The sequence below is a fragment of the Rissa tridactyla genome, chromosome 9, assembly GCF_028500815.1.
Source record: "Rissa tridactyla isolate bRisTri1 chromosome 9, bRisTri1.patW.cur.20221130, whole genome shotgun sequence".
NCBI classification, from domain to species: Eukaryota; Metazoa; Chordata; class Aves; order Charadriiformes; family Laridae; genus Rissa; species Rissa tridactyla.
The window spans coordinates 23,768,594-23,783,969 of NC_071474.1; the positions used below are offsets into that span (position 1 = coordinate 23,768,594).

Genomic DNA, 15,376 nt, shown 5'->3' on the forward strand with positions numbered 1-15,376 from the left:
TCATGCCCCCCAATACTGTGGCTCGGTTCACCCCAATCCCCTGTCTTGGTGATAAGCAGCTCCATACACCCCAACATCACCCAGCTCGGTACTCCCCAGGCTCTCTGCACCCCAGTCCCCCCGACTCGATGCTCCCTGGTCCCCCCAGCCCTGTGCACCCCCATATCCCCAGCCCAGTGCTCCCCGGTCACCTCGGCTCGGTGCACCCCAATATCCCCAGCCCAGTGCTCCCCAACACCCCCGGCTTGGTGCTCCCCGGGCCCATGCACCCCAGTACCCCAGCTCCATGCTCCCCAACTCCTCAGCCTGGAGCACCCCAATACCCCGGCTCGGTGCTCCCTGCACCCCCCCAATCCCGGCGCACCCCAATACCCCGGCTCGGTGCTCCCTCAGCCCGGGGTTCCCCGGTCCCCCCCAGCCCGGCGCTCCCCGGCCCGGCCCCCTCCGCGGCTCCTCCTCCTCCTCCTCCGCCACCAGCGGGGCCCCGGCCGGAAGCGGCCGCAGCCAATCAGAGCCCGGGCCCCCGCCCCGGGACCGGGACCGGGACCGGCCCCGCCCGCGGCGGAGCGCGCGCTCCCGCCCGTCCCGCACCGCCTGCCCGGTAAGTGACGGCCCGGCCCGGCCCGGCGGGGGCAGTGCTGGGGACGTGGCGGGGACCCGGGGGGAACCCACTGGGGTGGGGGGGACCCACCGGGGAACGGGGCCGCCTTGCAGCCCCCGCCCTCCCACCCGCCTCCCGCGTTTCCCCTCCCGCGGGACCAGGGGCTGAGAACCGCGGGCGTTGTTCCGGGAGGGCGAAATGAATGAGGCGGCGTGGAGGGAACCGGTGTCAGGCGTCGGGGGTCGGGGTCGGGGCGGGGGACTCCGGGGAGCCCTAGTGGGTGTTGGGGGGGGGGGGATATCGGGGGTCCCCTCCTTGCCGCCGGAGGGGTGCCGGGGGCAGGCGGTGTCCCCGCCGTGTCCCGTGGGGATGAAGGCAGCATCCCGGCATGCGCCTAAATCCATCCGATTTAAAATGCCGTATTTAATATATAATTTATATATATAATACATATATAGAATATTTATTTATATATATAAATATATACTTAATATATATAAAGCTAAACCCCACCGCAGGCGTGGGACAAAAAACCCCCAGTCGGAGAGGAAGGAATTGGTTCCCCTTTTCCCGACGGGTGAGCAAAAGACCGACCCGTCCCTTCCTTTCTACCGCCAAATATCGTCCTGGCTGGGATTTGGGGGTGGCACCCCCCATCTTTCCACCCTTCCTTTGCTGTGCCCCCCACCCCGCCCCTGTCCCCGCAGGGTCCCGCTTTATGAGTGGGGACTAAGAATCATCTGGAGCAGAGCCGGCTCTTTGCTGGCACAGACCCCGGGCAGGAGAGGAGCAAAGCAGGGGGCTCAGCCCAGGTACCCCCAAAAGCTGGGACCGACCCGGACCGGTGGGTGAGAATAACTTCTCCCTGGACGTTTCTTTCCGCCTCCTGCCAGCTCAGGGTGATGATTTGTGGCATTTGACAATCTGGGTATTATAAAAAAAGCAGTATTTTGGCTGCGTGGTAGTAAATATTGAATGGGTAACGTGTGACGGATCATCCCCGGGGTCCTGCTGCAACAGAGGTGTTAATTATTCCTGGGGTTTCTGGGGGGTTCAGCCCTCCTGGCTTGCCGTGGACAAAGCTGGCCCTCTCCCAAGGGACGTGTTCATGGGATGCGTTATATCCCAACTTGCAACGAAAGCTCAGGTCTGGGGTAGAGCCCATCCTTTGGCCGGGGCTCACACTGCAAGGATGGGGAAACTGAGTCACGGGAAGGCGAGAGAGCCACTGACAGACTGCAGAAGGAGGGTTGGGGACACAGGTGTCCCTGGGACACCTCCGAGATGGCCTGGCAGGACTCGTAGGTCGCCAAACCTAGAAAACAGAATTTATTTTAGCATTCTAAATCACACCGTCATTTAGAATATATTTAGCATTTATTTGAACAAAGGAAAGAGCTCCAAGGGCGAGCGTGAGGGAGGTGAGTCACTGTTTCCCGATGCCCTGTTGTGCTCTCCCACCGCAGCTCGTCCCTTCCTGGCTGCCTGGGGTTTGGCATGGGACTGGCTCCGGGCTCGTCTGCTTGGGAAAAGGCAGGACTTAGGGATATGGTTTAAGAAAAAAAAGCTGGATAATTTGTTTTCCCCAAAGGAGCCTTGTGTTCAGGAGGGAAGGAGAGAAGATGCTCCCCCAGAGCTCCTGGGGCAGAGCCATGCCTCAGTTTCCTCCCTTCCCCGTGCCTCAGTTTCCCCCTCCCTTGTGCCTCAGTTTCCCCTGTGGGAGCTGAGCTGAGCAGAGCTTCAGGGCTGCCATTTCCCCAATTAAAGGGGGTTTAAGGAGAAAGGCGCCGATGGCTGAAGTTGTTCCCGCTGCACCCCGGGGGAAACCAGTGTCGCGACACCGATTTATCACAAATATGGCTATTGCACCGAGAAAACGCTGTTGCTAAAGGCTGTGGGCGGAGCAGCGGGCTCTGGGATGTGCTGGGACGGGGATGGGACATGGCAGTGGTGCCGCTGGCTGCGATATCTGGGTCTCATTTCTGCTCTGAGGGAGGAACGCGGGTCACGAGGGGCCCGGCGAGCTCTTGGCACGGCCGGGGAAGGATGCTGGGGAATCAAGCCGCTGTAGCCAGTGTTGCCGGGCAGCTTGCCCTCGCCTCTCCCCACATCCAGCTCTGAGATGCTCTGGTTTTATTCCCTATTTTTCGGGGCAACCTCATGCTGGAGACTTTCCTGCCACGAGCAGGGATAAACCTCACAGCCCTTGAGCTGCTGCCGGAGCCAGGAATCTGCAAACATCTTATGGTTTGGTTTTTAGCCATTTTGGACACGGGGAGTGAGTTGCCTCCTCTTGGAGGCCAGGGATGTAACAGCCCAGAGCTGCGGGGAGAAACTGGGAAAGAGAGAAACAAAAGGGGAGGAGAAGCAGCGAGGAGGGGAAGAGGCTCACGTGGCTTCCCAGGGCACTGGCCAGCGCCTCCGGCACGGGAGCTGATTCCATATCCATCACGTTCTGGATGCGGGGGGTGCACCGGTCCCTTGGCCGGTGCCGGGCAGGTGGCAAACCCCCTCCTGCCTTTTATGACAGGGTGGGTGCTGCAGTTGCCGGAGAGGATGGCTGGCACGGGATCCCCTGCCTGATGCCAGTCTCCTACCCTCTCTTGCTCTCTGATCCTGGTCCCCAGCACCGTCTCAGCATTTTCTTCTCTTTTTCCCCAGCTCAGGGTGCTTGTCCTGAGAGAGAAGACACCCCGTGAGGACGCCTGGGGCCGTGCTCGCTTCTGCTTTCTTACCCAGGCTTTGCTTGCGCCAAGGATGCTCTGCCCGCTGCTTGCCCTGGGAGCACTGGTGCTCAGCCTGGCAGGTGAGCGGGGCTGGGAGGGTTTGGGGTTTGTCACCACCCCGAAGGAGATGTCCCAAATGCCACCTTCATCCCGGCAAAGCTGCTTTTGAGCTGTGGTTCCTGGAGGCAGTGCCCACAAGGTGTTTCTTGGTCCTCCTGCTGCCCAGAGCATCGTCCCCTGGGTGTGACGGCTCCTGGCACATGTGGGACACCCTCATAGCAGGGGCCACCACCTCCCGTGTGCTACAGCTGAATGGTGAAGCCATGAGAGGACCAAATCCTGAAGGTTTTGGACTTACCTGGCTCTGTCCCCATGCGCTACAGCTCCTGGCCCCCCAGCTTGCAGCACCTCAAACCCGGGAGAGACGTTGGGACTGAATCCTTTTGGGATGCTCAGCAGCCAGCAACGATTCCGGCCAGGCTGGGTCATGTTCCTAAAACCTGCTGGCATTTATTATTAGCTGGAGGGAGACATGACGCTCTCGAGTCTGCCAAGAAGCAGGCAGGCTGCCCGAGCCCTCTTCTCCTGCCTGTCTGCCCGTCTGCGGCCCCTGGCAGGTCTCCTTCAGCCCGGCTCCTTCCCGCGGCTCCTCATCCTCCCCGCTCGGGCTCTTGCATAAAATCTGATGTCTCGTTGCCGCCCTTGCCCCCAGGGAAGGGTTTGCTGCGGGTCATGGCCTTGCTGTGTTCTGCAGCGGTGTTGAAGTCGGAATATAAAGAAAATCCTTGGTCCGAGGTGGGATTTTTTTCCTTTTCCTCCCCATTTTGGTGTTGGGAGGAATCGGTGAATGAAGCGCCGATGGTGCCCCGGGTCTGCTGTGGGAGACATTGTCGCTCGATGCCAATGGGCACCCCAGGAACCAGCGCTGAGCATGGAGAGTCCGGCGTCCCTGGCACGGTTGGCATCACTCCCTGACGCAATGGCAGGGTTGGCAGCGTGCCGTGGCTGGGGGATGCGGTTGGCATCTTGCCATGGCACTGGGACAGGGTTGGCATCTTGCCGTGGCATGCTGGTTGGCATCGCGCTGGAGCACTGGTGCCATCTAGCGCCTGCCAGCCCGGCCACGGCGCTGCCCGGAGCTGGCGCATCCTGGGGACACTGGATTATGTCCCCATTGCTGTCACCCACGTGTCCCGGGGGGGGGGCGCAGGTTTGGGTGCCTGTGGCTGCAGCTGGCAGCTGAGGGCAGCGATGCCCCAGGTTTGGTGCTGGATGTGGGGCTGTCTCCCTGCTGGCAGGGTGGGCTTGGCTAGGGGATGGTAATGGGGACGGTCCTGAGATGCCACCGGCCCACGGGTCCCTCCCATGGGCATGCCTTGACTTGCTTAGATGTTACCTGGATAGAGAATTAAGGAGGTGCTTCTGCAGGGTCTCACCACCGTGTGCTTTTGTCCTCGCCACCCTCCCGCAGGTGCCATGGAGATCCAGGTCCCAGATGAGCCCGTGGTGGCTCTTTTCGGCCGAGACGCCACCCTGAGCTGCTCCTTTTCCCCTGAGGCCAACTTCAGCCTCGATGACCTCAACCTCATCTGGCAGCTGACAGACACCAAGCGCTTGGTCCACAGGTTCTCCGGTGGCCAGGACCAGCTGGCAGACCAGCTTGGGAGCTACACCAACCGTACGGCCCTCTTTTATGATCAGCTGGCCCAGGGCAACGTCTCCCTGCTCCTCCGACGTGTGGAGATCTCAGATGAGGGCAGCTTCACCTGCTTCGTTTGGGTCCGGGACTACAGCAGGGCAGCTGTGACATTGCAGGTGGCAGGTGAGAGACGGAGAGTTGGGGTGTCCCTATGTGTCTCCCCAAAGAGAAGGGTTCTCCATCATGCTTTGCTCCTCTGTGGAGCCCCTTTCTCTCTCCACCCTTGCCATGGTCTCCCCATGAAGTCAGTTCTCTGTTAGAGACCAAGCAGCTGCATCTCCCCAAAATACTGCCTGGTGGGAGGTGCGGTCCCTTCCCTGCCACGATGGAGAGGCTCTCAGTTGGGAGGCCACCTGGAAGCATGGCCATAAATGAACCAAAGCTGGGGAGGCTTTGGCTGGTTGGTCTTACAATCTGGAAGAGTCTGTTCTGGGGCTTGCCCAACCTCATTGGGTTGCTCCAGATCCTGATCCTTTGGTCTTCTCCATTGCTTCATGCCGACTGTCCTCTCCCTTGCAGCTCCGTACTCCAAGCCCAATATGAACCTGGAGCCCAACAAGGACTTGAAGCCAGGAGATCTGGCGGTCGTGAGTTGCCATGCTTCCCGTGGCTATCCTGAGGCCAGTGTCCTCTGGCAGGACAGCCGGGGCAGCAACATCACAGAAAATGTCACCACATCCCAGGTGGCCAACGAGGAAGGTCTCTTTGATGTGCACAGTGTCCTCCAGGTGCTGGTGGAGCCCAGCATCACCTACTCCTGCCTGGTGCGAAACCCAGTGCTGCAGCAGGAGACCCAGGCCTCTGTCACCATCACGGGTGAGTCAGAAGGGGCCAAAATTGGGGGAAGGAAGGACGGGCTCTGTCTGAAGAAGGTGACCATGGTGGCACTGGGATCCCTATTGTGGCCCAGAGCTACCCCATATCCCCACTCTACCACTCTCCCTATGGACCTACAAGGGTGACTCGAGGCTGTGCTGTCCTCTCCGTCACCCCACCCAGTGTCCCAGCTAGAACTAGTGTCCCTAGTTCTTAGTCTCTAGCTTTGATAGTTGCCCTGTCCCAGTCTAACCACCCTAGAAAGCCAGCATGGGGCATGGTAGTTGTCTTCTCCTTAGGATGTGGTGGCCATGGGGTGCTCTCGATTTGGGGTTCTCCATCCCAACAGTGACAATCCTGCTTCAGAAATACAGGCTGGAGGAGTTCATCAAGCATGTTCAGCCTCGCTGCTTCAGTCTGAGCTCCTTCCATTGCCCTCCTGGAGTTCTTTATAACCTTGTGCCCTCCCCGCTAGCATTGATTAGCGTTTAATTACCCTTGGTATGGCACTTGGTGGCTTGGGAAGGTGGGTCCTTAGTGGAGCGTAAACATTTTGGCTGGATGCACCAAAAACTCGTGCGGATGCTGCTGCTTGGGAGCAGAGGGGTGGCTTTCACATGGGCTCCCAAGTGCGCGAGCGAATGGTCAGCCTTGGGGTGATGCCAGGAGAGGGTCAGGGTTTGGGATAAGACATTATTTGAAGAAGGAGCAATATTATGGGGAAAAATCAGATTGCCAGCACTCCAGGAGGTATCCCCCAAATCCCAGTGGTCCCTGCCAGGCCATCCCCGACCCCAGGGCAGATGTCCCCATCCATCCCAGCCCCATTGTGTGGGATGAGAGGGGAAAGGGAGAGGGTGCAGCATCATCTCATGCACCTCTTGAGCTTAGGAAGCGAAGGGTCGGCCTGCCATTTGAATTTATTAGTGCAATCATTTAAAAATTAACAAAGTGTTTCAGGGAGTGAGTCAACCTACTGCTTCCGCAACCGGATCCAGACCTACTGGGGGCAGGCCATAATTCAAGGCACCGATGGTTTTATTTCCAAAGCCACCCCTTGTGCCACCAACTCCCTCCACGGGGCTGTGTCCTTGCCACCACGGGGTTCCGAATGCCGGGCACACATCCCCTTGGTCGGGCTGTGGTGCTCACCGTGGTGGTATTTCTCTTCCTCCACCATGCAAGGCCAACACCTCGCCTTCCCCGCTGTGGCTCTCTGGGTGACAGTGGGACTCGCCGTCTGCGTTGTGGGGCTACTTGCTGTCCTGGCATACGTGTGCCAGAAGAAAATCCGCGAGAGCTACGAGGAAGAGGAGGAAAATGCAGGCAACGTGGCGGGTACCCCCCAAATGCGGTTTGCAGGGAGGGAGGGAGGGATGGCTGGCTGGCTGGATGGATGGAGGGTGGTGGACAGGGAAGAGCTGGAGCAAATTTTCACCAGCCCGGGTTTGCCTTGGTCGTAGCATTTTTTAAAGGGTAAAGGGATGCTCGGAGCTGCTAGGGTTGGTGGACACCAGCAGATCCGTGCTGGAGAGCCCATGCCAGCTGTGGGCATTGCTCCAGGCGGCTCTTTGAAACGTACACCTGGTTTTCCTCCCACCCAGCGTGTCTCCTCCTTCCATCTTCCTCCTCTGCATGCCTGTTACCCACACCTGGGCACGTGTGGAGCATCTCCTCCGAGAAGGTGCCTCTAGCACTTGCCACTGTGGAAATGCCAAGTGCTTCGACACATGGAAATAGCATGAGAGGGTTGCTCCGTGCTCCTGTTTTCTGCATCTTTCTCCTGTTTGGTTTTTCTTTTCTTTTTTTTTATTACGGAGAGAGGTTTGCTCAAAAAGGGGGGCTTTGTTGCTTTAAAAAAAAAAAAGCTGCCATGCTCTGAAAATGGCTGCAGAAGCAGCTCTGCTGGCGTTCCCCGTTTGTTTTCTCTCGCTGAATCCCCAGGCGCTCGCTCTGCCAAAGCCTTTCCCTGCCAGCGTCGAGCTGCGGGGCTGGGTCCCGCAGCCTCCCTCCCCGGGGGCTCCTCTTCACTCCACCTCTCTCCGCCGGGGAGGATGATGCCACTGTGATGCCCGGCTGTCAGGTGTCCCCAGCGGTGGGGACCGAGAGGGTTTTTTCCCCTGCACATCCCAGCGAAACATCTGCAGGAGATAAATATGTAAAATATATATTGGTTTCCCCCCCCCGCCCCGCCCTCTGTTATAGAGTATTTTCTCCGCTGCCAAGGGATTTGCAGTGCGGTGACGCTCAGCCGTGGCCGCGGGCCAGCTGACCTCAGTCCTTTAGCATCAAGACACGGCTCCCAGACCGTGATGTTTTGCACTGATGGCTGCACGCCCTTTAGCAGTAACCTTTTACTCTGGCTCTTGGTCAGCCAGAAACCAGGCAGAGCCCCTGCCCATGAGCCTGGCAGGCAGGAGCAGCGATTTTTGCTGGTATTTCTGGCCAGGAATAGCATCGTGGCAGGTCCTACCCATGGGATGCAAAGCTCCCAGACAGGGTGACAGCCCGGTGGGTGATGCATGAGGGAGAAGGGGATACTCATCCCTCGGTGCCGATGGGGTTTCCCACAGGCATCGGGGGATCCATGGTCTCCCCGCTAAGCCCCCTGCTGAGCCGCCGCTCCAGATGGCTGCTGTGCTATAAATAGGGAGGCGAGCGTCTGGGCTGCAGTCGCCCGGAGCTGTGGCTTTTTCTGCTTTGCTCGTAGGGGACGTGCCACCCTGGCACAAGCTTTGTGCCGGGGGAAGTTCCCCCCGCGGGGTGCTGGAGGGGGTGCCGGCTGCCGGGTGGGTACCAGTCGCCTCCTCCCTCAGCATCACCAGTGGCTTGGCAGCACCTGGTCCCGTGCAGAGCCCGGGGATAGGTGGTGATGGCGGGTGGCTCTGAGTAGCCAAGGGATGGCAGCGATCCAAGGGATAGCCGCCAAACCCGGCTGCTTGGGAAAGTGGGGTTCAGGGTGGGTGTTGGGATAAAACCCGGCAGACGCTTCACACGCTTCAGCTTCTTTTTTTGTTTTGCAGGGATGGAGGAGCAAGACGAGGAGGGGGAAGGACCCAAGACAGGTGGGTGCATGATGCTCGTGGGTTATATACATATTTTATAGCGTGTGCTCATGCCGTGGTCCCCTGCACAAGGAAACACTCTGACGTGCTTTGCACTCTCCGTCGATGCTCGGCACCCTCCTGATATTCCGTGCTCTTCGACACGTACTGGCAGCTCTGCGATAAGCCACGCTACCTTTTAATAAAAATGGCACTCGTGGTGCTCTGCTGTCATCAGGTGTGTTAATTATATGCCCAGTGATTGCCTTTATCTGCTGGCGCAGGAGCAAGCCCGCTTGGGGTGCTGACTCCTTCGCTGCTGGGGAGATTTAGGGGCCGGGGGTTGGTTTGCAATGGAAATTGGTGGGTGCAATTATCAGGGTGGGTTCCCCAAAATGGGGCTCTTGGCTGTTTCCTCCAGGGAGGCGTTCCCTTGCAAAGCCCCCCCAGTCCCGTGCAGTGTGTCTGACCACGTTTTTTGCTTTTCACAGCCTTGCAGCTGCTGAAGAGCTCAGAGAGCAAAGACGGTGAGTGCATTTCCATAGGACCGCGGCCTGGCTTCAGGCGAAGGTTTCTTCCTAAGCACACTGGAGATGACGCTCAGATCTAAATGTAAAGCATCTATTGCATCTCCATCATTGGGTCGTGGGTGTTTTTTCCATGTTTTTCATTTTTTCCCCCCAGTTTTCAATAAAATTGCCCCAGACCGATTCTTTCCCAGCGCTTTTCCACTCTGCTTTGGGCTGCTCTTGCTCTGGCCACTGCTCGTACCTGCCAGCAGCGGTGGAGCGATGTGACCAACAGCTCCAATGTGGCGTTTATTCTCTTATCCTTCCTTTTCTTGGGCAGCTCAGGGCCAAGAAAAGCCTTGTGCCACCAACCTGGGTCTTTGTGTAGTTTTTGGGTCTTTTTTTGAGTGTTGCCGTGGGTTTTGCTAAAAGGAGGGGAATTGCTGGGGGTCGGTCCTTGCCTTATGGAGAGGGAGGCGTGAGCTTCATCCCTCCCCACGCAGAATTCCCCAACAGCAGCCCGGTGCTGAATTTTTGGTGGAAATTCATGAAGACTGGAGTCCCAGCTCCTGTCTCTGCCTTTCAGTATCTTCTCCCAACCTCCCAGCTCAATGCTGCCAACATCCTGCCACCCATCCCAGAGCCCGGTGTTGGGCTCCAGCGCTTGCCGTGCCTGGTCAGCCCCGCTCTTCCCTGGCTCATCCTCCTCCCAAGATCTCAATCTTTCAAATTTATTTCCTTATTAAAGGCAGAGGCTTGGCCTCTGCCGCTGGTGAAATTTTGCTGCTGAAATGCTGATTTAACCCTCCCTTCCTCTTTTATTAGCAGCTCTCTTTTTTCTTTGCTGCCATTTTTCCTCCCCACCCCGACAGGTTTATAAAAGCCTTTTTTCTCCTGTCCCCTTCAGCATCAACCGGCTCCGCTTTTCCTCTTTTTTTTTTCCCCTCCTCCCTGCCCTTATCTCCCCCTCGCAAGCCGCTGCAGCCCATGCTCTGCTTCCCGGCCCCTTGGCTTTTCATCCCCGCTGCAGCCTGTTTGCTTAACCCCACGCGCGAGGCATCTCCCGCTGGTTCCCTGACCACTTTTTCAGCAGAAATGAAGCTTGAATCATAACATCTCCCAGGGTTTGCTGGCCTCAACGGGGTTTCTACTGAGGAGGATGGATGGAGGGATAAAAACACACCTACGTGTGCCTGGTCATATTTGGCCGGAGCTGGCATCAGCCCTGGGAGGGGGGACAATTGCAGGGTGATCCCAGTTTTCCAGAGCAGGGAGAGCTGGGAGCTGCTGGTGACCAAATTAACTCATTAAATTGGACCTGTGGGTTAATATTCTTTTTTTAACATCTTTGCCAATTTTTATTTCTTCTATGTTTCCCCCCAGATAACGAGCAAGAAATTGATTGACGGAAACTTGGACACCCCCAGCGGCGCCCTGTGCTCTGGACCAGCCGAGATGTCTCTGGCAGGGATGAGCTCCGGCTCCCCTGAGGAGGGCACGGACCTTCTGCCACCCCTCGTCCCAGGCCCTGACACCCTCCTCCTTCCCCGGCCACGTCTTCGGGGCGCTCTGGGGCTGGAGAGAGGCTATGTCTCTTTATCCTTGGTGAGCCCTGAAGACCAGTGCATCCTTCCCATGGACGGGGTGCATGGGGAGGAGGCTTCTCCTTGTCCGTCTGTCTGTCCCCACGCTGGGCTGAGAGCAACCGGGGTTGACTGTTCCCTCCAGCACCTTCTGTGCCTGCTCCTGCATCGCTATAGCTGAGCCAGCCGCCTTCCAGGTGCCTCCTAGGGCAAATTTCAGTGCCTTTCCCAAGCCCAGAGGCCTTGAGAGGGATGATGGGCTCAGCAAGGTCCCTGGGAGCGAAAGATGGAGCCCTGGAGGCTCCAGGAAGATGGATGGGACCTGCAAGACCCCCAGGGGTGGGGGGACAGAGCTGGTGCTCTCGGCCCCAATGGATACACCGCTCTGGGGACATATGGGGACAATTATTTTTTTACATTGCACCACTGTGGTTTATAGAATCATAGAACGGTTTGGGTTGGAAGGGACCTTTAAAGGCCATCAAGTCCAACCCCCCTGCAGTAAGCAGGGACATCTTCAGCTAGATCAGGTTGCTCAGACCCCCGTCCAACCTGACCTGGAATGTTTCCAGGGATGGGGCCTCCACCACCTCTCTGGGCAACCCAGGCCGGTGTCTCACCACCCTCAGTGTAAAAAAATTTCTTCCTTAGTTTAAAGCCGTTGCTCCTGGTCCTATTGCAACAGGCCCTGCTAAAAAGTTTGTCCCCACCTCTCCTGGAGCCCCTTTAGGGACTGGAAGGGGCTGGAATGTCTCCCCGGAGCCTTCTCTTCTCCAGGCTGAACCCCCCCAGCTCTCCCCTCACGGCAGAGGGGCTCCAGCCCTCCCAGCATCTCCGGGGCCTCCTCTGGCCCTGCTCCAACAGCTCCGTGTTTTTCTGCTGTTGGTGCCCCAGGGCTGGAGGCAGCACTGCAGGGGGGTCTCCCCAGCGTGGAGTAGAGGGGCAGAATCCCCCCCCCCTCGCCCTGCTGCCCACGCTGCTGGGGATGCAGCTCATTGCCTGCTCATGTCCAGCTTCTCATCCACCAACACCCCCAAGTCCTTCTCGGCAGGGCTGCTCTCCATCCCCTAGCCTGTGCTGATACCGGAGTTTGTCCTGACCCAGGTGCAGGACCCTGCACTTGGCCTTGTTGAGCCCCATGACGTTCACAGGGGCCCACTTCTCAAGCCTGTCCAGGTCCCTCTGGATGGCATCTTGTCCCTCAGGCATGTCACTGCTCCACTCGGCTTGGTGTTGTCTGCAAAGTTGCTGAGGGTGCGCTTGATCCCACTGTCTATGTCACTGGTGAAGACACTGAACAGTACTGGTCCCAGTATGGACCCCTGAGGGACACCACTTGTCACCGATCTGCATCTGGACATTGGGCTACCCTCTGTATGCGAGCATCCAACTAATTCCTTATCCACGGAACAGACCGCCCATCAAATCCATACTTCTCCAGTCTAGAGAGAATGGTGTTGTAGGGGACCGTGTCAAAGGCCTTAACAAAAGTCCAGATAGATGACATCCATTGCTCTTGCCTTGCCCACCGATGTAATCACTCCATCATAGAAGGCCGTGAGGTTGGTCAGGCACGACTTGCCCTTCGTGAAGCCGGGCTGACTGTCTTGAATCACCTCCCGGTCCTCCATGTGGAGGAGCCTTAGCTTCTAGGAGAATCTCTTCCATGATCTTTCCAGTCACAGAGGCGAGGCTGACACGTCGGTTCCCACTGGATTTTTTATTTTTGCCTTAAATGCAAAATCCCATTGGGGCAGTTATCCCCTGCCTCAAATTAACTGGGGGTATTTTTTGAGGTGGGATGAAAGGCAGGGCATGGGGGGGGACACACACCTGCTGGCCGGGTGAAGCCCCCCTCTCCTCCCCATGGTGACAAAGCTGATGCATTGGGGGCTAAAGCACTGATGGGGACGAACCTGACCGGTGCATGGGGTCGAGCCTTTGTGTTTCCCATGGGGTCGGGGGTCTTTGCCCTGTGCGTGTCCTGTGGGTCTGCCCTCCACTGCGCAGTACCCGCAGGGTGCATGGGGGCACCCATGCTGCCGGGCTGAACAGGGTGGCCTGTCCCTTGTCCTGCTCCGGTGGGTGGAGAAGTCCTCACTGTGCCCTTTGATGGCTCTGTTGCTGGTTTTCTTCGTTATTTAAAATCCAGAATCTGAAGGGGGTTCTTGTGCCTTGACAAATAAATTCGGGGGTTGTTTTGGACAGTGCTTTCCAGGCTCAGTGTGGTCTCTGGGATGCAGCTTTGCCCGTAATTAATTTAAATACCGAAATTCCCGTAATGAAACCTTTATGTCCCCCTTTCAGCCCAGCCCCATCTGTCCCTTGGTCCCCTGCTGCCATCGCAGCACCTTGCATCGTGCTGCCTTCGTCCATCACCCAGCGTGAGGAGAAACCCACTCCAGTGATGGAGAGATGCCTGCCCTCATCCCTCCTCTGTATTTTAATACCTCGAGCAGCAGAACAAAGAACAAAATCCTTAAGGGACATCGTCACCTGTCTGAGATCATGCAGAAATTTGGGCTGGTTAATCCCAGTGATGGGATGCGAGTGGGGTCTGATGGGGGCAGGTGGGGAAGGGACCTTCATAACTCACCCATGGAGGATTATTTTTAGCTGTCCTTCCCCAAGCATGAAGCCAGGCTCTGCATTTCGATAGAAAAATATTTCTAAAAGCAAGACAAGGGAAAGCATGCTGGTATCAAACTGGGATTAGGGAGGGGATGGATGATGATTTCATTTAGCGGCTTTGATCTATGGCCTGAATTAAGCAATTTTTAACGAGGTGCCAGGAGTTACCATTAATATTATATAGCACCCAGATGCTGAGCTGGGGGAATGAAGCCATTAACCACCGCCAGCTCCTTGGCGGGCAGCAGGATGAGTTGTCCCCAGATGCAGGACGTCTTTAAAGGTCCTGAGTTGGTGCTGGTGCCAGCATCCCTGGAGATGTCTCTTCCAGCCGGGAGCTTTCTGGGGCATTTCTTTGGGCAGATTTGAGGGGGTTTTTTTTGGCAAAATGCAGCCTGGGCCATGCAGGGAAGGGAGATCTTGAGGGCAGCAAGGGAGAAAATCAGGATTAAGCTGTGGCAGACCAGGGAAAATATTGCTTAGGTGGCTCAGGCTGATGAGCTGTCCCAAACTGAGCTTCTGCTTGGGGATGAGCACCTCACCGCTGTCCCCAGGAGGATGCGCTGTGCTTTGGCATGGGATAAAGCACCCCAGGAGGAGCTTAATTGTCCCCCTTGTCCCCAAGTGCCATCGTGCTTTCGGGGCTGCCCATGTGATGGGTCTTTTTGGGGGGAAGGAAACCATCCATCCTCCTCTTCGAGGTCTCAATCCAGCCCGCTGGTTTATGGGTGCTGTGGGTGAGACACAGGCAGGGAGGAGGCTGGTCGTCTGCGATGCCGTGGCTCTGTGAGGTTTTCTCCATTCCTCAAAAGCCCCAGCATCCTCCTCTACCTGCTCCCAGGTAGCAGCGAACCTGGCAGCCGGGAAAGTGGGATTTAACAGGGATGCAGAGCGTGAAGGAGTCAGCCCTGAGAGCTGGCAACAGCTCAGCTGCTGGAGCTCGCTTGTGTTTGCTCTCATCCCTCCCGGGAGCAGGCGAGGCTGCGAGTTCATCCAAACAATTTCGATGGGTAAAACGCAACAAAAAAAATCCCATTTGGCAGATTATTTCAGAAATTGCTGGGGCGAGTCTCTCCTCAGCGCCGATCGATGGTGGCTTGATTCTCCCCATCAATAATAAACAAAGGGCTCCTGCTTCTCCTATTGACCTAATTGCGGAGAGACGGGAGGATAGAGATGCTGAGCCTTGTTGCTGCCTCCCCACCCAGGACCACATGGGCTGGATGATGGATGACGGGATGGGCTGGATGATAGACGAGGGGATGGAATGGGATGGGGTGGGATGGGATGATGCCCCTGTCGTGCTCTGGGGAGCAGCATTGCTGTCTATCCCTGACTTGTGTTTTCCCTTTTCCAGTCAGTGGGTACTTCACCTGCCCCAACTTTCTGAATATAATGGAAAGCAGCTTAGAAAATTCATCTGCCAGTTCCCTCAGGACCCACAGATGGATTTCATCAGGACCCACAGATGGATTTCATCAGGACCCACAGACTTGTGCACCTTCAGGTTCCTTAGATGGTCTCATACTTGATCTTCACCTACAATGCACTTAGCCCTGCTAAGTCAGTGTTAACAGAAGGGTTGAGAGACGCTTTAATTACAGATATGGCTGTCCTGCGTGATTTATCCCGGGTAACTCGAGCAATTTATCCATCAGCAGATAGAAGGGATCTGAAGCAGAAAGGAAGAGCGGGGAGTATTTATGGCGGTGACTCAGGAGTCATTTAAGAGAGATTTGAAACGAAAGGGTGATGTTGCTCAAAAAG

At 57.0% G+C, this 15,376-nt stretch overlaps 1 protein-coding gene across 3 annotated transcripts; it reads left to right on the forward strand.

The window, feature by feature from the left end:
- Positions 1 to 509: 509 nt before the first annotated feature.
- CD276 (CD276 molecule) lies at positions 510 to 13,180 on the forward strand. Of its 3 annotated transcripts, none has more exons than XM_054215611.1 (8): positions 510 to 601; positions 3,263 to 3,407; positions 4,799 to 5,149; positions 5,546 to 5,842; positions 7,028 to 7,180; positions 8,866 to 8,907; positions 9,378 to 9,498; positions 10,779 to 13,180. In XM_054215611.1, exons 2-7 carry the CDS (start codon positions 3,359 to 3,361, stop codon positions 9,494 to 9,496), a joined length of 1,011 nt encoding a protein of 336 aa, XP_054071586.1. In that variant the 5' UTR covers positions 510 to 601; positions 3,263 to 3,358; the 3' UTR covers positions 9,497 to 9,498; positions 10,779 to 13,180. The 3 variants fall into 3 exon arrangements, with proteins under 3 accessions (XP_054071586.1, XP_054071588.1, XP_054071587.1); XM_054215613.1 differs by having other exon boundaries at positions 9,378 to 9,413; XM_054215612.1 differs by having other exon boundaries at positions 541 to 601; positions 3,268 to 3,407.
- Positions 13,181 to 15,376: the final 2,196 nt, after the last annotated feature.